General features: G+C 43.3%; 1 protein-coding gene across 4 annotated transcripts in view; it reads left to right on the plus strand.

The window, feature by feature from the left end:
- SLC2A9 (solute carrier family 2 member 9) overlaps nt 1-23,689 on the plus strand; it is a 222,903-nt gene that overhangs the window by 182,349 nt on the left and 16,865 nt on the right. For 3 of the 4 annotated variants that reach the window (XM_067530346.1, XM_067530347.1, XM_067530348.1), the window contains one exon: nt 73-200. The exons of the other annotated variant lie outside the window; for it this stretch is intronic. In XM_067530346.1, coding sequence (XP_067386447.1) covers nt 73-200 — 128 coding nt within the window. The remainder of the gene's footprint in view (nt 1-72; nt 201-23,689) is intronic. 4 annotated transcript variants of the gene reach the window in all.

Genomic DNA, 23,689 nt, shown 5'->3' on the forward strand with positions numbered 1-23,689 from the left:
ATATTGATTACTAACACTGCTTTAGGCATCAGAGTTTATTAAACCACCCACTTCTTGGCTGTTATATTTCAGGTGGGATTCCATTTGTCTTGACTGGAGAGCTTTTTCAGCAATCTCAAAGGCCTGCCGCATTTATGATAGCTGGGACAGTCAACTGGCTCTCCAACTTCACAGTGGGACTTCTTTTCCCTTTCATTCAGGTACGTACCATGCACAATTAAATTATTAATTCAACTATCATACAGTTATCAGGTGGTTGTGAAACTTTCTTTGTTGTGAAGTAGAATGAAACCTGCACCTTCTTTTGATGCAGTTCAGTGTGCCAATTGTAAATGCCTGTTATCATGAAGCTCCACTTAAAGGAAAGTGGAGAGGAAAATATTATTACATTGTGAGCTTGTGAACAAAAGTTTATTTCTGATGGAGAAGGGTGGGGACTTACAGAAGGAGAGTTTTATTCCCCCAAAAGGTGAACGATAACCTTCAAATAAATGATGAACATGGGTGAATGGGGACTTCAGGCTTGATCCAATATCCATTAAAGTCAATACCAAGATTCCCATTGACTTCAGTCAATTAGGATTTGGGATAGAATCATAGAATGTAGGGCTCAAAGGGACTTTGATACTAAGTATATCTAGAAGACCATCTCTGACAGGTGTTTGTCTAACCTGTTCTTAAAAATCTCCAATGATGGGGATTCCACAACTTCCCTTGAAAACCTCGTCCAGAATTTAACTACCTTACAGTTAGAAAGCTTTTCCTAAAGTCTAAGCTAAATCTCTTTTGCTGCAGATTAAGCCCATTACTTCTTGTCCTACCTTCAGTGGACATGGAGAACAGTTGATCGCCATCCTCTTTATAATAGCCCTTAACATACTCGAAGATTGTTATAAGGTCCCCCTTCAGTCTTGTTTTCTCAATACTAAACATGCCCATGTGTTTAAACCTTTCTTCATAGGTCAAGTTTTCTAAACCTTTTATCATTTTTGGTGCTCTCCTCTGGACTCTCTCCAGTTTGTCTCCATCAGGCCTATAGTCCGCTTTGTCAGCCCTATACTTATTACAGTGCTATGAGTGTGTAGCAAGGTCTCCCCAAAGATGGCAAAGAACTCTGCTTTCTGTTTCCCCGTTTTGACACAGGCTGGTGGGCCAGTTCACTGAATTTTCCACCAACATCAATATTTCAGTCCCTATCCCCAGGCAAACATTTATTGTTCAAACACAGCTCAACGTCAGTCAAAATAGGTAAATCAGGTCCTGTTAGTCGGCCCCTCCCTTGCCTCAGAGGTCTTTTGCTGCTGCCTACACATCAGGTAACCCCACCCAGGCCTTTCATCTGGCCAGTGTGGCAAGCCCTCCTTACCAGGTTCTTTCCCAGATCCAGAATCTCCTGTAAAAGCATATCTTCTCCTTGTAAGCAATCGGCTTGTTGGCCTTTTATCTCACCACCTGAGATGCAGCTAGTTAGTTACAGGTGGGGACTAAACCCAGCTCCCGTAAGCAGAATTCACAATTACAATGACTCCATAATTTCCTGTTACCATTTTAATCATGCACGCACGCACACACACGCACACTGTTTTTGGGAAAAGAAATTAGAAGTTTCCAAAATCTAATCATTGTCTAGAGGATTGTTCTGGAAAGTCTGAGGCTAATTGGACAAGTCCTTTCTGGGTAATGAGTTTTGAATAAGCGGCGTGGTTTTTTTTTTTTTAATTTCTGAAAATTGCTTTTTTTTGGTCTACTTATAATTGGAAAAAATACTTGATGTAAAATGTGTATTGTTTCTGTTAGACATTTATTCTCAGTGAGAACTAGCACACAGGACAACGTTTACCAATGAGCACTGGTTGAATTTCTCTGCATGGTTTATAATTAATCTGAGAGATCTAGAAACTGTTATAGACTCCGACCTAGCTAATCTAATTTTGCATTTAAAAGGGTGGGTGGAGAGGAAGAAGGGTCTTTAGCCTTTTGATTACTAAAATCACTTTCAAAATGTAAACTGAATACAAAGATCCCAATCCTCTGAACCTTTTTTACTCCTTAGAGGTGAGTGAATAATTGATGCTTTTGGTTTGGTGACTGAACTGAAAAATCCTGCGTTTCTGCTAATCCTTCATCACAGGTCACATACTGAGTGTTGATTGTTTAAAAAGGCATTAAGTAGGTCTCAGCAGGCTAAAAAGTGATTGAAATTCTTTGTTTTCATTTATGTACTAACATATTTCTAGTGCCTTATGGAATTTGATGTTGTCTTGTGAAATATATCATTTAGCTTAATGAAAAATTCTACTTTTTAATGACAAAAATACATCTTTAGTTATACTGAAGGCAAAGTGTAATGCTGTTTTTGTGCCTGTCTTTGTTTGTTTTTTGCTTATAGAGCTTCCTTATCATTTGAAATCATATGTATATGCATGAAAACAGAATTAATCAGGCTTTAACTTTCTTCTGAGATTCTTCATAAAATTGAGACCAGTAATGCCTTTCTCATTAACAAAGCTAGAGCGAATAAGTCATACATTTAAGAATAGTCTTCCTTAACTTTCTCTTTGTCCAGCTCCTTCAGTCAACTTTGTTCTATGAATTATAACATCTAAGTCACATACTTCATTACAGAGAGGCAATAGCCATTTCCTGGTTAAGTCTGTTGTGATTTTGTTCTTATGGCATGACTTAAAAAAAAACCTTACCAATGCTTGAAACACCTTAACAAAATGAATAATCCCTTCAATCTGTTTAAGTTTTAGTATGATTGTTCCAGGCATTTTTTTCAGTAACTTGTTTTATTAAGCAACAAGAAGAGACAGTTATTTATACATATTTTATACTTTTTTCTAAATAGTTTTATGTTAATTTTTTTGGGGAAAAATGTGTAAAGTATTCATAGCTATTGAAAATTAACTGGCAGTCAATTCCCCAAAATGTCACCTAATAATTAGTTTGAATGTCAAAAATTTTCCCCATCAACTCTTGTAATTAAATTTAGTAACATAAAATAGCTACTTGCCTGACCCATGCACTAAAATTTAGGACTAAGATTCTAAAGCAAATATATAATTAAAATTGTTACATAGGTTTCCGTCCTCACCGTAGGATATTGAAATTAGAGTAATTTGTTTATATCGATTTCTTAAATTGATTTCGATGTGATTACTATTTTAAAAATTGAAAGTTAGAGGGAAAGTCAAAATTAAGCTTAAAAAGGAAATATATATGGAAATATGCAAGCATCTTGGCAGAGAGTTAGACTAGATGACCCTTGTGGTCCCTTCTAACCCTGAGATTCTAAAGCATATTTTGTTTTCCCATCTGTGTACTACATTATAATTATATCACTGCAGTGCAAAATAAGTGTAGCTCTGATGTTTTCAAAACATTTATTTGTCACTCCCTCTGTATTACACAAACATTGTGGATTAGCTACCCATTTCTAAATAACATTTTACAACTTTTTTTTCCCTGGCTGTATTTTGCCTACCATGAGAAACTGGAAAATGTTATGGTCTAATCAAGACTTTTTTATTCTCTTCTCTAGGAGTCTGCAACTTGAGGGTCTTTTAACATGTCTTTACTGTCCTTTTCAACTAACAGATGGAAAAAGTCTATGTTTATCTGCTCATATCTTTGTTTGTGGGACCAGCTGCTTAGACTGAGCTGTGAGGTTTAGGTATATACAGTATTTGCAACAAGAAAATTAAGTCACAAAGCCATAATATCTTTTAAATAACAGATGTCAAAAACATGCATTGTTCTGTGAATTAAATTTATTACATAAGCACATAAGAATAGCTATACGGGATCATACCAATGGTACATCTAGCCCAGTTTTCTGTCTTCTGACAGTGGCCAATGCCAGCAGGTGCTTGAGAGGGAATGAACAGAACAGGTAATCATCAAGTGATCCATGCCGTCGCCCATTCCCAGCTTCTGGCAAACAGCAATCCCTGCCTATCCTGGCTAATAGCCATTGATAAACCTATCCTCCATGAATTTATCTAGTTCTCTTTTGAACCCCGTTATAATCTGGGCCTTCACAACATCCTCCAGCAAGGAGTTCCACAGATTGACTGTGTGTTGTGTGAAGAAATACTTCCTTTTGTTAGTTTTAAACCTGCTGCCTATTAATTTCATTAGATGACACCTAGTTTTTGTGTTATGAGGAGTAAACAACACTTCCTTATTTACTTTCTCCACACCAATCATGATTTTATAGACCTCAATCATATCCCCCTATAGTCATCTCTTTTCCAAACTGAAAAGTCTGTTTTATTAATCTGTCCTCATATGGAAGCTTTTCCATACCCCTAATCATTTTGTTGTCCTTTTCTGTACCTTTTCCAATTCTAATATATCTTTTTTGAGATGGGATGACCAGATCTGCATGCACTATTCAAAATGTGGGCATACCATGAATTTATAAAGAGGCAATATGATATTTTCTGTCTTATTATCTATCCCTTTCCTAATGATTCCCAACATTGTTAGCTTTTTTGACGCCACTGCACATTCAGTGGATGTTTTCAGAAAACTTCCACAGTGAATCTAAGATCTCTTTCTTGAGTGGTAACAGCTAATATAGAGCCCATCATTTTATATGGATAGTTGGGATTATGTTTTCCAATGTGAATTACTTTGCATTTATCAACATCGAATTTTATCTGCAATTTTGTTGCATGGTCACCCAATTTTGTGAGATCCTCTTATAACTTTTACTAGTCAGCTTTGGACTTAAACATCTTGGGTAGTTTTGTATCATCTGTAAATTTTGCTACCTCACTATTTACCCCTTTTTCCAGATCATTTATGGATATGTTGAACAGCACTGATCCCAGGAAAGACCCCTGGGGGAAACCACTATTTACCTCTCTCCATTCTGAAAGCTGACCATTTATTCCTACACTTTGTTTCCTATCTTTTAACCAGATCCTGGAGAGGACCTTTCTTCTTATCCCATGACTGCTTACTTTGCTTAAGAGCCTTTTGTGAGGGACCTTGTCAAAGTCTTTCTGAAAATCTAAGTACATTATTTCCACTGGATCACCCTTGTCCACATGCTTGTTGATCCCCTCAAAGAATTTTAGTAGAGTGGTAAGGCATGATTTCCCTTTTCCAAAGCCATGTTGATTCTTCCCTAGCAAATCATGTTCATCTTTGTGTCTGATAATTCTCTTCTTTAGTATAGTTTCAACTAGTCTGCCTGGTACTGAAATTAAGTGTACCAGTCTATAATTGTCAGGATTGCCTCTGGAACCTTTAACAATCGCTGTCACATTAGTTATCCTCTAGTCATCTGGTACAGAAGCTGATATAAGTGATAGGTTACATACCACAGTTAGTAGTTCTTTAATTTCATATTTGAATTCCGTCAGAACTCTTGGATGAATACTATCTGGTCCTGATGACTTGTTACTGTTTAATTTATCAATTTGTTCCAGAACCTCTTCTGTTGACACCACAATCTGGGGGACTTCCTCAGGTGTTGATGGCATAACACATCGAAATAATCTCCCAGACCTATTTGTCAGAGTTGATGCTCTCCCAAATCTTGTAGAGAGTCAGGCGATTTCCAAAGGGACATGGAAGGTCCATAGATAACAGCTGCCATTGTTGCAAGGACTGGGTGTTCAGGGCCTCAACCAAAGCATCAAAACTGTGCTTGGAGGAATGGATGGGGATTGAGAGTTAGAAGATTGGCAGGCTGACAGCTTCTGCTTTTGCATCTTGGGTCTCTTATGTTGTGGCTCGTAATACTGCTGTGACAATGGGAATTGAGGTGCTCAGGCTCTGTGAGGTGGGTAAGAGTCGTATTTTCTCTTCTGTCCAACTGTGTAGATTCCCAGTGAGCATAGTGTGGCCCCGGAATCCTTTATTGGGTGGAGTGATGCATCAGTCTTATCGGCAAAGAGTTTGGGCCCTTTGAATGGGAGATCCTCAACTGTCGTTTGCACTTCCTTGGGCAACCACAAAAGGAGTAAAACAAGGTTACTTACCAGTAACTGTTGTTCTTCGAGATGTGTTGCTCATATCCATTCCAATTTAGGTGTGTGCGCGCCCCGTGCACAGATTCCCGGAACCTTTTTCCCTAGCAAGCCCTGCAGGGCCAGCTCAGGCACCCCCTGAAGTGCTGCGCTCATGTTGCGGTATAAAGGGCGCTGTGGGCCCCCAGTCCCTTCTTTCTGCCGACTCCGACAGCGGGGATGGGGGGTGGGTTTGGAATGAATATGAGCAACACATCTCGAAGAACAACAGTTACTTGTAAGTAACCTTCTTTTCTCTCTTCGAGTGATTGCTTATATGCATTCCAATTTAGGTGATTAAGTAGCCATACCCTTGGAGGCGGGTAGGAGTCACTGACGAGCGGCTCTACTCAGCACGGCCCTGCCAACCGCCGCGTCGTCTCTTGCCTGTTGAACAATGGCGTAGTGGGTGAAAGTGTGAACTGATGACCAGGTGGCTGCTCTGCAGATGTCCTGCTGTGGCACGTTCTCTAGGAAGGCCACCGATGAGGCCTGAGCTCTGGTCGAATGTGCCGTTACCGCTCCTGGTAATGGCACCATCGCTTGCTCGTAACACGCCTTAATACACGACGTGATCCAAAAAGAGATTCGCTGGGTGGAGATGGGAGAGCCCTTCATACGCTCTGCCACTGCTACGAATAGCTGTGTCGACTTTCGGAAGGGTCTGGTTCTTTCCACGTAGTGTGCCAGGGCCCTTCTGACATCCAGCGAATGCCATCTCCGTTCCTCATCCGAACCATGCAGTTTTGGGAAGAACACGGGGAGGAAAATATCTTGGTTACAGTGGAATTGGGACACTACCTTGGGCAGGAAGGCTGGGTGGGGTCTCATCCTGACCTTATCCTTGTAAAAAACCGTATAAGGGGGTTCCGAACTTAGCGCTCTTAACTCAGAGACCCTTCTGGCTGAAGTGATGGCCACCAGGAATGCTACCTTCCAAGAGAGGAAGAGCAGGGAGCATGTAGCCATAGGCTCAAATGGGGGTCCCGTTAACATGGTGAGTACCAGGTTTAAATCCCAGGGAGGGACAGGGTCTCGAACCTGTGGGAACACTCTCTCCACCCCTTTCATGAATCTAACCGACATGGGGTGGGAAAACAACGACCTCCCTTCCATCGGCTGGTGAAACGCCGATATAGCCGCCAGGTGTACCTTCAAGGAGGCCAAGGCCAGGCCTTGGAGTTTAAGATATAGAAGGTATTCTAGGATCACCTGTATGGGAGAGCAGTTAGGAGATATATCCCTGGTCTCCGCCCAACACATAAAGTGCCTCCACTTCGCCCGGTATGTAACCTGCGTGGAGGGTTTTCTGCAACCAAGCAGAATCTGTTGGACCTGTAAGGAGCAGGCCCTTTCATCCTCTGTTAGCCGGAGAGTCTCCAAGCTGTCAGATGGAGGGAGTTCAGGTCCGGGTGCAGCAGGCGCCCCTGGTCCTGGGAGAGCAAGTCGTACCGGTTGGGGAGTGTGAGCGGCGAGGCAATGGATAGGTCGAGCAGCGTACTGTACCAAAACTGCCTCGGCCACGCTGGGGCGATCAAGATGACCTCCGCCCTGTCCCTCTTGATCTTGAGGAGGACTTGAGGGAGGAGTGGGATGGGGGGAAAGGCACATCAGGGACCCCGACCATTCTATTAAGAATGCGTCGGATAGAGAGCTCGGCTTGCGACCTCTGAGTGAGCAGTATCTCGGGCACTTTGTGTTGCATGCGGACGCAAAGAGGTCCAGAAGGGGAGTGCCCCACACACGGAAGATTGAAGTCACTACCTCGTGGTGAAGGGACCACTCGTGTCGGGGAGAGAACGACCTGCTGAGGCGGGCTGCCTCGTCGTTCCTGATCCCCGGGAGGTGAGAGGCAAATAAATGAAAATCGTGTTTCACTGCAAAATCCCACAGACGCGTAGCCTCCTGGCACAAGGCCGTGGCGCGCGCGCTCCCCCCCTGCCTGTTCATGTAGAACATGGCTGCTGTATTGTCCGTAAGGACCCGAAGCCCCTTGCCCCTCAGGAATCTGAGGAAGGTCTTGCAGGCCAACCGGACTGCTCTGAGCTCTCGAACATTGATATGAAGAGCTCTCTCCTCCGGTGACCATAACCCTTGGATGCTCAGATCTCCGCTGATGTGGGCTCCCTATCCCACATCCGAGGCATCTGTGATAAGGGTCATGGACGGAGTCAGGTCTCTGAATGGAACTCCCTTGTGCACCTCTCCCGGATTCCTCCACCAATTGAGGGAGGACAGCACCTGTGGGGGAACCGTAACCACCTTAGTCAGTGAGTGTCTAGAGGGTGCATAGACTGAAGCTAGCCATACTTGTAAGGGCCTTAGCTGAAGGCGGGCCAGCCTTACCACATACGTGGAGGCTGCCATATGTCCCAACAGTTGCAGACAGCGTCTGGCTGTCGTCATCGGGGACGTCTGTAAGTCTGTGATAAGGGATCCCATTGCCTCAAACCGTGGGAGAGGTAGGAAGGCTCTGGCCTGTATGGCATCCAGGGTGGCCCCTATAAAGTCTATGCGTTGCACCGGGGCGAGTGTAGACTTCTGCTCATTAATGAGCAGCCCCAGTCTGGTGCATGTGGCGCAAACCAGTTCCAGGCTGTCCCGCACATGCTCCCGTGATCTACCTTTGATGAGCCAGTCATCGAAATAGGGAAAGATTTGTACCCCATTACGGCGCAAGTGGGCCGCCACTACCGCCATACACTTAGTGAAAACTCTCGGGGATGAGGACAGGCCAAATGGGAGTGCCGCAAATTGGTAGTGGCCTCCTTGTATCCTGAACCTCAAAAACCTCCTATGTCCGGGTAAAATGGAGATATGGAAATAGGCATCTTTTAGGTCGAGGGCAGCGTACCAGTCCCCTGGGTCTAGGGCAGGAATTATGGAAGCAAGGGAAACCATACGGAACGTAGTACGTCTGATATATTTGTTCAGACGACGGAGGTCCAAGATCGGTCTCAGTCCTCCCTTGGCCTTGGGGATCAGGAAGTATCTAAAATAAAACCCCTTTCCCCTTTCCACCTGCGGAACCTCCTCCACCGCTCCAAGCTCCAGGAGTGAATGGACCTCCTGTATCAGGAGCTGTTCGTGTGCGGGGTCCCCCATATAGGACGGGGTGGGGGGCGTCTCTGGAGGAGAAGTTGTAAGCTGTAGGGCGTAGCCCTTGAGGACAACTCCGAGGGCCCAAAGATCCATAGTGATTGCTTCCCAAGCATGATAGAATGGCCGAAGCCTATTCGCAAAAGGTTGGTTAGGGCCCAGGGGGAAGAAAAAGCGCCACCCTCATAATCGCTGTCAAAAGCGTTTATTACCAGTCGCTCCACCGGTTTTTCCACCCTGCTGCACCCGCGCTGAGGAGCCCTGCCGGTCCCGGTGGTTAGGCCCTCGAAAGCGGTCCCGCCCCCTTCTTTGCTGAGCGGGTCTAGGGGCTGGTCTGGGTGGGGGAGGTGGCTGCCGCTGAGGCTGTGGGCGAGACTGGCGTCTTGCTGCCTGAGGGGTATACAGCCCTAAGGACCTCAGGGTGGACCTCGAGTCCTTAAGGGCATGCAGCTTCTCATCCGTCCTCTCCAAAAAGAGGGCGGAGCCTTCAAAGGGGAGGTCCTGGATGGCTTGCTGTACCTCCACTGATAGCCCCGACGCCTATAGCCAAGAACAGCGGCGCATGATGATGGCCGAAGCCATCGCACTGCTGGAGGTTTCGGCTGCATCGCTGGCCGCCTGTAACACTGCCTGAGCCACGGCCTCTCCCTCCTGTGCCACCGTGGCCAGGTCTGCTGCCTTGTCAGGGGGAAGGGCGGCAATCAACCACTGTAGCGAGGCCCATAAATTTTGGTTATATTTGCCCAAGAGGGCCTGGTGGTTAGTTACCCTCAATTGTAATGCCGCAGTATAATAAACCTTGCGGCCAAACAAATCTAACTTCCTTCCCTCCTTATCTTTAGGGGTACTCCCCTGGCCACCCTGGCGATCCCTCTGATTCGCCGCATCGACCACCAGAGTTCCTGGGGCCGGATGGCTATAGAGGAATTCGAAGTTTTCCTTGGGCACATAATATTTCCTCTCCGTTCCCTTGGATGTAGCGGGAACGGAGGAAGGGGTTTGCCATAGGGCCTTGGCAATACTCATGACTCTGTCATGGACCAGGAGGGCCACCCGTGAAGGGCCTGAGGACCCCGAAGGGCCAAACAATGGATCGTCCTCCTCGGACATCCCCTTAAGTGGTAGCCCTAAATTATTAGCCACTCGCTTAAGGAGTTCTTGATGCGCCCTAAAATCAAAAAGGGGCATCTTATGATCCCTGGAAGTCCCTTCATCAGGGGATGAAGAGGAGGACAGTGGGAGGGGCCCTGTGGAGGGACCTTCCTCCGGGTCTGATTCCCCCTCAGAGGGAATGTGTGGTGGCAACTGTGAAGGGAGGGGTGGAGACTGCAGCACACCAGAGTGGAGCGAATCAGCCCCCTGACCCGGCTGAGCTGCCCATGGACCCCAGTACGGCCAGTGCCATGGTCCTTGTTGCCACCCTGGCACAGGCAACTGCAGTGCGTCCCCCTGGCGACCTCGGCGCCCCGAGTCCCAAGACCGTCTCTTACGACACCTTTGCGGGGAGCGGCTCCGAGACGAGGAGGAAGAGTGGCGTCGATGCCTACGACGCCTCCTGGAGGAAGACCGGCTAGACGAGCTAGTGGACCTCCTTCGTCTGCGGCCTGACCTCTTGTGACTGCGTTTCCCGCCCCGAGAGCGGGAACGATGGCTTCTGCGGCTACGCGTCGATAAAACGGATCGTGGACGGTGCGCTGGTCCCAGCGCAGAGCTCGGTGCCGAAGCCGTCAGGGCGAGCGGTGCGTGCCTGGGTGCCGGTAGGCTCGGTGCCACATACAACGGTGCCGACAAGGTCTGTACCGGTGGTGCCATCGGTGCCGGTGTCAGTAGAGTCGGTGCCTGAAGTCCAGGAGTCGACATCTGGGTCAAGAGCGGTCGGGACACCAGAGGAGCCAGAGGCATGGACGGCGTCGACCACGTCAGGGAAGCCTGCTGCCCTGTTGGGTCTGGCAGCGTTGACAACCCCAGTGCCAGCGCCTCTGCTGTAGCCACAACGGACGGTGCGGATGTAGTTCAGTGGCTTCACTAACTGTCCTTGTCTTGAATAACAATAGCTTGTACTTAACTGATCTGTGGTAACTCTAGAAGATTGAAAAGGCTAGGGACTGCTGCTTGCAACAGCAAGTGGCAGAAGTTCCAGCAACCGTCAGAGGCGGAAAGAAGGAACTGGGGGCCCACGGGGCCAGCAGCGCCCTTTATACCGCGACATGAGCACGGCACTCCAGGGGGCGCCTGAGCTGGCCCTGCGGGGCTTGCTAGGGAAAAAGGTTCCGGGAATCTGTGCACGGGGCGCGCACACACCTAAATTGGAATGCATATGAGCAATCACTTGAAGAGAGAACCAGGATGCCCATCTCATTACCACTGCAACTGAGATTCAGCGGACTGCTATGTCTGTGACATCCAGTGCAGTCTGCAGCATTGCTTTGACTTCTAACTGGCCCTCTTTGAGAATGGTCTGAAATTGTTCCTTTTGTGCCTCTGGCAAGTGGTCAATAAATGCATTGTTTCTCATAATTTATGTAGTTATACTTAGCTATTACGGCTTTCTAGTTCGTGATCCTGAATTGTAACGTTACTGACGAGTATGCCTTCCTCCCCAAAAGGTCTAGTCTCTTCTGATCTCTATCATATGCAGTTGACTTGGCATGATGTTGCTTTCCCTGTGCGTTAACCATATCTGCTACAATAGAGTTAGGTGGAGGGTGCATAAAAAGGAAATCTGCTTCATTAGGGGGGACGTAATACTTCTTGTTGGTTCTGTTGCACATTGGTGCAGTGGAGGCTGGTGTCTGCCAGATGACTTTGGCAGGGTCTAGAAGTACCTCATTAATTGGGAGGGCACTTCTGGAGGAGGAGGAAGTGTGGAGGATATCCACCAGCTTGTGGTGTGAGTCCTTTAGGGGGATTTGAAGCTCATTTGCCACCCTCTTAGTAAGGTCCTGAAAGAACCTAAAGTCATCAGCTAGTGATGGAGGAGGGGATATTACAGACTTATCTGATGAGGACGAGGAGATGTTTGCTGGGGGCCACTTCGAGCCTGGCTTCCTGCCCCCCTAAGGCTTCTCTTTCAGGTTCGAGGACTCTGGATACTAAAGCTGTAGGGAATGTCTGATGGACTTTGTATGAAACACACTTCATGCTCGTGAAGTGTAGGCTTTCTACATTGCCAGTGGATTCCTATGTGGCCACTGGGGGGTCAGGGAATGGGTGTTGGTGCCCTTGGATGATTGTAGCAAACTTGAGGGTTGGAGAAAGGATGTGGTGAAGAATTTCCTCATTGTTGTAATGATGGGTCACGGTGTGAAGCCAGGGAAAGACTGTCGTCCTGGTCACTATCCAACTCCTCGCTGGAGAAGGGTGGTGCCAACCGAGGTGCTGGTGGTAAATAGCCTAGTGCTGGTGGTGATTCTAGGGACATAGATGTACTTGATACTGGGGCCCCAGTACTGAGTAGTGCAGATTCTGTCTTTTCCGCAATTGCAAGATCCCTCGGGAAATGGTACTCCTGCGGTACCTTTGATACACTTTGCACAATAAAGTAGTGCTGGTGTCATGTCAGTACCAATAGTTGTTTATGGGACAAATGTTCTGATGAGGGTTGCTTTGACACATTCAGTGAAAAGGATGGCTTTGTCCATGCTGATCTCTTTGAGGCGGTATGGTCTCTCTTTTTATCTCTCGAAGGTGATGCCGTTGCTTCCAAGCTTGTGCCCATTGGATCCCTAAGTGCTACAGCAGAACTCTACTGGAGGGTCCCTGATGTTTCTGGGTACTGTACTTTGGAGCTGTCGGTGATGTTGGTATCCATGTGGCCAAGCATGTCGGGGATACCCTCTGATTGGCCAAGGACTCAGTTGGAGGCTTGGAGCCCTTTTTCTAGCGACTTTACGGGGGGAATCAGCTGACTTTTTTTTTTTTCATGATTCCACCGCTCCATTGGCTCCAGGGACAATCTCCATCTTGGAGAAGTTTCAGGACTGGGGTCAGACGGTGGTTGGAGTGCACCCTCTATGAGGAGAAGCTTTAACTTGAGCCTGGAATTAATACACGATCTCACCTTTAGCTGCTGACAGAAGGTGCACTTCCGTTGTATATGTGCCTCTCCAAAACACTGGACACAACGAGAGTGCCTATCCGTTACTGGAATTGCCTCCTTGTAGGAGAGGCACCTCTTGAAGCGGGGTGAACTGGGCATGCCCCTGAGGGGTGGTCCTCCCCCCAAAAAAGAGGTGGAAAAACATGAAAAAGTTTTTTTTTTAAGAACCGAAAGAATAACGGAAACTCTAAATTCCGTATGGGGTGATCTTCTTCCCCACAAAAAAGGGGGGGAAATTTTGTTTGGGTTTTTTTTTTGTTTGTTTGTTTTTTTTTTAAACAGAAAAACTCTAATTACTAAAAGGAAACAAAATACTCCAGGAATCACTATTACTTATACTAAAAACTATCAAAGAAAGAAAAGACTACTGTTCACACCAGTCGACACCAGAAGCGGTTGAGATTTGGGGTTCACTTATGCAGCGCTACATAGTCTTGAGGCAGACCATGAGGGAAGGAGGGCCAAATGGACACTGCTACCTAAAATTTCCAATTAGAGGTGCAGAGGCTGTAGTACACCCACAGTGGCGTGCCCATAGGGAGACTACTCAAAGAAGAACTATTAAATGTGATCAGTTTTAGTAGTGAGTAACTATTGAGAAATTAGGAAAAAACTGATAGAATCATTTGGGTTCAGAGGGATACCTACTCCCTCCCATTGCATTTTGACAGGATTGATATATTAATAGTCCTTAGGCCTTTCCCTATAGAAGAGTGACTAGTTTAACTCTGAATACCGTCAGTGATGGAAATTTCCCAGGTTCCTTGGCAGCTTATTTCATTCCCAAACTGTTCTTAAAATGGCAAAGTTTTATCTGGCATGTAACCTAAACTTCCCCTGCTGCATCCTAAACCCATCACTTCCTAATTGATCAATGAGAATAATTCATCTGTCTTCTCCCTAATGGCCATTTATTATTTATATGTAGTAGTCTTCTGTCTCCCAAGTCTTTTCTCTGGACTGAATATGATCACTTTCCAGATCTTGCCCTTTTCTCCAAACTATCATTTTTGTTGCTTTCCTCTGTACAATTTGTGCTTTTCAAAGATTATTTTACCCAAAAGCCCATGCACTGTTCCAACTTTGGCCTCCCCAGTGCCAAAACAGAGTAGAACAATTACTGAGTTTCACTTCTTTAGCATCTGGATACTCTTGTTATCACAACGTGGTGTAGCATTTGCCTTTCTTGTGACGACAGCACAGTTACTATTTATGAATTGTATTACAGTAACACAAAGGCTGCAACTGAGACCTAGGCCCAATGGGGCTGTACATACACATAGCAAGGCACTGTTCCTGTTCTGAAGAGCTTACAATCTAAATAGACAAGACAAACAAAGGATGGAGGACAGAAAGCATTAAGGCTTTTTTTTTTTTTTTTTAAAGGGGGACAGCAAAGAGCATAAATGACTCACCCAAGAAGCCTGTGAGAAAGCCAGGAAATGAACTCAGAACTCCTGAATCCTAATCTAGAGCCTTAACCTTTCCTATCTCTAATCGCTTCCTCTCTGTATTTTCATGTCTTAATCAAAAGTAATTTTGATCTTATGACGGCACGTTGGCATTTCAACCCATTACCACCATCATACATGGGAGATGTGGGAAAAGAACAATAAGCTCTCAAGGTGAAATCCACTTTACCAACACACGGTCAGAGCTATGTAGGTAGATTGCATTTGGGGATGGGGCAGGGAGGAGGCAAGGTGGATGGTGAAATCTATCTTCCTCTTCTCCCCTGCAGTTGCTATTGCAGCCTATGGGCCAGTTGTGCTGGGTATTGAGATGACTGGAGCTGCATAACCATAGATTTTGAGGTACTTCAGTTTGCATAAACCCATCACAGGCTTCTGGTTCCAGCCTATAGGGGTTCTGGTGCAGAGACGCTTTGTGCAGTATATGGGGGAGGGTGATGGCACTGCTGTGGGACAGCTCTGGCAGGGCTTGTATATCCCCTAGGCATGGCTCAAATGATGTAGAGGATCTTGTGTTGGACTTTGTTCTATGGGTGAATTTTACCCTTATTGTAGCTACCAATAAGTGACTCGATTCATTTCAAAGAGATTTCATTTGCATGACAAGCTATCTAAGTGTTGTCAAAGTGCAAGGAAAAAAATAAGATCCTCTGCTATCATCCAGAAGCAAGTACAATCCACCCAGGATGGGACCACACAGTTTCTGAGGTTTGATCTCTTCTGCCCTTTTGTCGTTAGTGTCCAGTCTTGATCTGAGAGCAGGTTATGTAGCATGATGCCATCTTTGCCATTTTTATATAGTAAGTGAAACTATTACCTGTTAAAAATACATACTATACACCACCACTGCCCATCGTAAATACACACTTACTTAAGATTCCATTAGAGGTGACATTTTTTTGAAGACTGGCATTATCCACCATTACAATTTAGGAGGTAGAGGTAAAGTTAAATAAATCCTGAGCACCGCTAACTGAAACACTCAGACTGTTCCATTCCATGACACCAACATTTCCAAGTTGGTCAATTTATGCTGAGTAATAGAAATCTGAAATTTATGTAATTGTTCAGCTCAATAATAATATTTAAAAAAAAAAAAATACCCCAGATGCAGAGCCAGGAAAGGATGATTTTCAAGTTTTTGAAAACCTCTCTTGCAATCTTGTGAAAGCTGAAGAAAGTGTTGTTTCTGGCCCCATGGTTATGCTATTCTGTGCCATAGGCTAGGTGCTGCTGAGCAAGCATTCAGTGCAACTAGCCAAGCACGGAGTTTAAACATTTTTTTTCTCGCATTCTGGACTATATTATTGTTTTGAATAATGAAGATGAATGAAAAACTGGAGGAGTTAATAATCTGTCATTAATTTTGTTTGTACATCAGTGAAACTGCATTATCACTAAAAAGCCCGCACACATCTCTCTTCTATTTATTTTATATTCAGTTTATGAACAACTGCAATGACCTTCACACAGAGCACTCCCCAGGGATTGATAACTGTGTGGGGTTAATGGCTCTGTGCTGTATCTGAGGACACCATCTTTTTTGAGCCAGTCATTAAACCTCAGAAAATCTCTGGCAATTCAATAACCAGCATTAGGGCCTGATCCCAATATTGAACTCCTTCTTTGGGAAATAGGGCCCAACAGCCCTGACCCTGCATTCTGACTCACAGGGTAGGTTCATGGATGTATGCAAAGCTCCACTGACTTCACTGAAACTGAAAGGATGAAAAGGAAAGGGGGCTCCCTGGGGACACAGAGGTCTGACTGTGCATCAGATTGAGGGATCAGAGCTTAATCCTACACCTCTATGTCAAATTCTAAAATGCTCATGGGAACACAAATAAGGTATAAGACTAAAATTAGGCATTTTAATAGCTGCCACTAATACTTAACAGTGCTTATCAAGCAAACAAACATAATCATCTTCACAGGGACATTTTGGTCCATAATACATAATCGTATTTAAAGGTGACTTTCAGATATGTGATAAACATTCCAACCTTTACCAGCACAACTTCAGTTTCTAGTTAATGTACCTCACACATCATCCCCACACGCAGCAGAGTCTAGACTGAACTTCTCATTTGCTAACTGAGGGCCAAATTCTGCTTCTCTTACTCATATGGATTAGTATCTTATTCCACCAACAATTCCATTGCTATCAATGGAGCTACTCGCTAAATAAAGTGCTACTCCGGATGAGTAAGGATGGCAGAACTGTCCCTTTATCTCTAGAGCATTAATTACTAAAATAATTATTTATTTGCCCACTGCTTGAGACTGACACGTAAATTTTTAGCGAAGTGTCAAGACAGCTTGACCCATCCTTCTGATGCTCTAATAAGCACTGCAATATTATAACCTGATTAAGATTTACTAAGATGAAGGTTAATTTTCAGATGTGTAGTAGGAATTGTAGTTGGAAATTGAATTTTAAGAAGATACTGATGTCTACTAATAAAACAACATTGTTACAAAATACTGACAAGTAGGACAATTTTTCCTTTAAACATTAATCTATATTTGATGTCTTAATACATTTTCTGCCTCAAATAAGGGTGGGATATTTCCTCAACAGGTGGGCAAATTTCCATTGCCTTTTGAGAGCCAGGAGATATGCCTAACTCTGTAGGTTGCATAAATGCTCATCTGCAAGATCTCATTAAATGAATTTTTCAAAGACGAATCAATTTTATAGACTTCAAAGTCTTTGAGGCTTAATGCCACTTCCACTTTCAGGCATTAAATAGAATAGCCGAAGGGAGCATTTTAAATTCCACAGTTTTATAAGGGCCCTTGAAGATAATAGTTACAAAGTATGAGCCTGATTCTGTAGTTCTCAGAGTAATTGTTGCAAAACATTAACAGTGGCAGCAGCAGATAAATTTTAAGAGATTTTGACTTTCCTGGAATGCATTCTAATAGGAGTGTGAAGGATTTCATGCTCTGTTTGAATTTTTTCAGTTGCAAAAGGTTTCGCTGGGAATAAATTTTCTATCTTCTCTTTATGCTCATTTATAAAACTTTCATTTCTATGCTTAGGTCGTTCAGAGCCACATTTTATTCAAGAGCACCACGTATTTGTACAAATTAGACAAACTTCTGGGAGCACCATAAATCAACATTGTTCATTTTATACTGTACCAATGCTTTAATAAACAGCAATGTAAAGTTAAGCATTATTAAAATATTTCTCTTTTGAGGAGTATAATTTTCCCATCCCATGAGAATTTGAGATTTAAAAAAAAAACCTCCCATCTTGAACTGGGACAAAATGTTGAAATTTTCAAAATATTTGTTCAGATTTTAGCTTTGTGAAAATTTTTGATTGGGTCAATTGAAACATTTTGGTTTGATAATTTCAAAATGTTTCATTTCAATTTTGACCTTTTTTTAAAACTATAAATTTATTTTAAAATAAAAAATTATTTTGACCCAAAACCTAGAGTTTTTGTTTAGAAAATGTTGAAATGGGATGTTTTAACAATTTTGAAAGTTTTTTTTCCAAAAAATTTCAAAACAGGAAATTAATAAAAACCAGCCCCTTCTCACAAACAGTTTTGATTTGGATGAATCAGTATTTTCTAATGAAAAACATTTTGTTGAAAATTTCCCAACCAGTTCTAGTTTTTAACTTAACCAGCAGCATCTGTAGAAGTCAGCAGCGGTAAGCTTAGCACTTCTGAAAATAAGACTATATAGTTAGTTACTTTGGATGTGATCCTGTTCCGCTGAAGTCAATGGAACTTTGATGTTGATTTTGATAGGTGCATGATTAGACCTACAGTCTTTAAATATGTATTTAGAAGCCTAACTTTAGGTAAACAGCACAGGTTTAAAAGTTTTGGCCTAAAGCATTTTGCACATTAAATTCAAAACTAATATTTAGTTGAATTTTTAAGAACGAATAAAGGAAAAAATAATTATGAAAAATAGAGGTTTATTTTTGCTGCTTTTACTTCACTGAGTACAAATTAATTTTAAGACATAGCATAAGCTGAAATGTGATTATTATTTTATTAGCCATTGTAAAACTGAAAAATTGCAAGCAGCTATTCTTAAATCACTAGGATTCTGTTTTATCACAGCTAAATTGTCCTGTATCTTGAACAACTTCTGCAGTTCTAGTTTTTCTTGTTGTGTTATGGCTTAAAGTTAAGTCACTATGTTTATATTTGTACTACTTTTTCCTGTTGTTACAGGCCATTTCTTGTTTGCTTTATTACTTATGCTTTCGTCCTCTCTAATTTTTCTTTCTGGTAGTAGTAGTTAGAGCTACATTCTAGAGTTCTTCTAAAATAGAAGATTTGCTAGTGTTTCTGAAGTAAGCCCTTTTTTCATAAATGCTTCTACACTGAAGCTTGACATAGAAAAGGGGCCGTGTGAAAACCCTTCACACAGGTTAATATACACCCGATTGATGTCTGTGCACCATTCTATTATGTATAAGCAACAAGAAACTGAAAGGGGCAGTTTTCACTCTAACCATATTTAAAGGATTGAACAGCTTAGGTCAGCCCAGACTTGGGGGTTGTGACCCCCGGGTACTGTGGGGTAGGATTGTGTATCTAAATGGGAAGAGAGTTCTAGCTAGATAACCGTGGGAGTTCTTGTATGGAAAAATTGAGAATTACTAGGTTATGTGAACTTGGTACACAACCTTCAATTTCTATGTTTCTAAGAGTCTGAATACAGCCCATGGTGATAGAGACTGAAAGTTGTTAATGGCTCTTTAGTCCCTTGTGATAGATAATTTGGAGATCTCTGTCTGGATCTTAGCAGACTGCTATCTATATCACATGAGTAATCCTTGTCAACAACTTTGGAAGAGAAACCAAAGTGTTGGCTGAACACAGTAGCTAAATGACCCTCAGACTGCTAGAAGTACTTTGGTGGGCTTTGATTTATGCCTTTATTATAGTGTTTATTCTTATACCAGCTATACACAGAAAAAGTTGCATTTTTGCAGCTTCCAAAGAGTGAAAGATAAGGCTTCCTATCTGATGGGCTCTAAGCATTAGAACATCAGTCAGCATGCTGAAGTCACATAAGCTATCATTTTACCACTACGTTCAATTAGCCTAATTTTGAAAAGCTTGCAGGACAGTCTAGATCAAAAAGTACACTGCTAGGAAGAAAGTATTCATAACACAATGAATGGGCTCAATTTTCAATTTTGCTTTATAAATGTACTTTTTTTGCTCCCAATGTAAATGGCTTACTTTTAATATTTAAAGTGATTGGTGATTTTAGTCAGACTAATTCATATCAAGAATTAAGTTTTCAAGTAACCTGAAAGGGCTCATATTATATCTACAGTCTAATGACTAAAAAGCAAGCTTGTGCCAAGTAACAAATGTGGTGTTCTAATTCCAGGCCAAGCAGCATGAAATGAAATTTAACCTCATAGAGTCAGGATATTCAAATACTGTAGAACAAGATCTCTCACTAAGATTTAGATACATGCAAAAATAGGGTTCATTCCACCTTCTCTTGTCTTCTGCATATTTCATTGGCTAAAACAATGTGGGGCCAATTGCTCTGTCAGTGTAATTCCATTGAAGTCAAGGCAATTGCATCAATAGAGAATGTGACTCTGGACTTGAACTAGACTAGCTTGTGCTGTGATCCCATTAGATATCACAAGCTCAGCAAGTGAGTGTGGATTTGTACTTGAATAGGACACTGCTAGTGAAGATCCAGCTCAATTTATAAAGTGCCTACTATTAAAGGAGCTAGACACTGTTCACACAAATATTAAAAAGAGACTGTGGGATTTCCAAAGTGCTTATTATTGTCATAATTCTGCTCCACGTGAAAATGATACTAACTCCATGAACAATGGTAAGTGAACCATTATTACTGGCACCCTCAAAATGATATTGGCAGTCAGAAGAAGGGAAACAAATTAATACACTTAGCATCCTGCCTTAAGAGTCACCAAACACAGACCCCCTAGCAGATTTCCAAAGAGAGAGTGTTCTAAAGGAAAGTCTTCCCACTAGGTCAGGGATTGTAATGCCAAAAAATGACAGCAAGATCCTCATCCAAGCTGATCTTTGCAAATGTAATAATAAGAGGTATTCTCTCAGCTAACGACTGTGGAACTATGCAATGCTAAAAAACACTGATCATCTTCCATAATGTTCCTTTTATCCTGAAACATTAAAACAGCTTGAGCCTTGAGAAGCTAATCATCCAGGTAAGGGTAAATCATGATGCCTGGAAAATGTAGGTGGACTGTCACCATCAAAAAGACCTTGGAGAATACTCTGGGGGGCAATGAGAGGCCAAATGGGAGTACTCTATATTGATAATGGTTCTGTCCTAGCATAAATTTGAGGTAACGCTTGTGATTTAGTATAATTGAGATTTGGAAATATGCATCTTGAAGGTTGAGGGCTGAGAACCAATCCCCTTTTCTAACATTGGAATGATGGTAAATAATGTGACGATCTTGAACTTTTGAGCTTTGATGAATTTGTTGAGCACTCTGAGGGTCCAGTACAGGTCTCCAACCCCCTTTTTTATTCAGTATCAGGAACTGGCTCTATTGCTCCTACCCTGACGAGGTGATCTACCTCCTGACATAGCAAGCTGTCATGAGAAGGTCCCTGAAGAGGGAGAGAGGAGAAATGGATGGAGTATCCCATTTGGTCAATCTCCAATACCCTCTTGTCAGAGATTATCCATTCCCAGGTGCTGCAGGACTGAATAAAATGGTCCCCAAAGGAATGGAGGGGTTATTCCAGTATGGAATGGCAGCAAGGAGAATGTTCTATAGGAACCTCAACCAACCCGTCAAAATTGTCTTTTTGATGTAGAGGGTTGAAAACCTTGGCTTGTTGGGATCCCAATGTCTTGCATCTGAGGAAGCTAGGTTTCTTTCTCTGAGGCTCATATGACCTCTGTGTGTATTGGGATGGGTACTGAGATGAATATAAGTATGAATATTGTGACCACAGCTTAAATGATGGCTGAGGATTGTATTTCCTTTAGTATCCAGGTGTGTATATATACCCAAGAATCTGAGAGTAGCCCTTGAATCCTCTAATGTATGGAGAGAGGTGCCGGTCTTTCCAGCAAACAGTGTCACTCCTTCAAATGGAAGGTTTTCCACCGTTGCTTGCACCTCCTTGGAGAGGTGAAGCCATGAGGCCTATCTCTTTACTATTGCAGTCAATATGGAATGAGCTGCCATGTCAGCTGTATTATGGGCCGATGGAAGGGACGTCTGTTCAATAAAGGTATTTAATTTTACATAATTCTGATAGTGATATTTTGCACATAGGGCTTGATAGTTTGCCACTCTGAACTGGAGAGTGGATGACGAATAAGCTTTCCTGCTGAATAAATCCACGCACCTGCAGTCTTGGACCTAAGGGGTGGGACTTGAAGTGGTGTTGGCATCCCCTGGAATTTACTACATCCACAATGATCAAATTGGGGGATGGATGTGAAAAAAGGAATTTATGCCCTTTGCTGGGACATAATATTTCTTGTCTGCCCTCTTGGAGGTTGGAGTGACAGATGCAGGGGTCTTCCATATTATTTTGGCAGGGTCCAGTAAGGCCTCATTAATTGGGAGGGTGACTTTTGAAGCTGTGGAAGAGTGTAAAATAATCCATTAATTTATGGTGTGACTTGTTCACTTCTTGGAAAGTCATTTGCAGCGCCTCAGCCACCATCTGTGCCAAGTCCTGAAAAGTTTTGAAGTCATCTGCCATAAATGGCGGAGGGGGCATGACTGTCTCGTCTGACGATGATGACAACAATTGAGTCTAAGGAGTGACTTCTTTCCCCTCCTCTAGCTCGCCCATTGTTTCCTCCCTTGTTCATTCGGGGGGTTCAGAGGCCCTTGAGGAGGCTACTGAAGGAGGAGTTTTCTACAGTCATTCTGCATCTGCTCAGCCTATTGTTGAATCGCTCCTTGGTGCTTTCTTGGTTTTCCATATAAGGTTTCATGAGCCCTGGGAGTAAGGGGTACGCTGGGCCTCCCAGGATCACTACAGGCATTTCAGCATCCCCCATTGGAATCTACTGGTCTGGAAAGAAAGTCCCTGCTTGCAGCTTTCTATACAGGCCAGTGTTCCAGAAGATGTGTGCCTCATGCACCTTCCCTGACCATCTTGAAATCAGGAAAGCCTTGATGCACCATCTTGAGAATGAGCTCCAGTAGTGTGTCTTTCTATACAGCACTCTGCCATGCTTTAACTTGCCACCTTGCATGAAAATTTTGATGATTCCTGACCATGATTTGTAGTCAGCAAATGACCCTGTTGCCACCATGTATTAATTGCAGCAGCAACCACTGTGTGTAGGAGACAAAGATTGATTATCTTTCAGAGAGTATGTTTTTATTAAATACCAATTTACAACACACACAATACGTTTGTTGAGAAGAGAGAGAACTGTGAAGGCCACATCTGCAGAAGCACAAGAAACAATAAACAGAGGCATGGTTGTTAGTGCACTCACAGCATTGAATCATATAGTGAAATACACCTCTTTTTAAAAGCAAATGTTTCTCACTCTCCTCAAATGAAATTAATAGGCAGCAGGTTTAAAACAAACAAAAGGAAGTATTTTTTCACACAATGCACAGTAAACCTGTGGAACTCCTTGCCAGAGGATGTTGTGAAGACCAAAACTATAACAGGGTTCAAAAAAGAACTAGGAAAGTTCATGGAGGATAGGTCCATCAATGGCTATTAGCCAAGTTAGGCAGGGATTTCTGTTTGCCAGAGGTTGGGAATGTGTGATGGGATGGAAGCACCTGGCACTGGCCACTGTCGGAAGACAGGATACTGGGCTAGATGGATTGTTGGTCTGACCCAGTATGGCTGATCATAAACACTGTTTTGCGGTTTCACGCAGCTCCACCCCACTCCTCTGAATTTCTGTATCCCTGGATTATGTTGATACATGATAATGAGGTTTTTGCTATAGGTTCTTAGAAAAACAGTGGAGCAAAAGTGAAGTTTAATTAG

Source organism: Emydura macquarii, unplaced genomic scaffold, assembly GCF_026122565.2.
Source record: "Emydura macquarii macquarii isolate MOO-44397 ecotype Brisbane River unplaced genomic scaffold, CSIRO-AGI_Emac_v2 contig_3062, whole genome shotgun sequence".
Classification (NCBI taxonomy): Eukaryota; Metazoa; Chordata; order Testudines; family Chelidae; genus Emydura; species Emydura macquarii.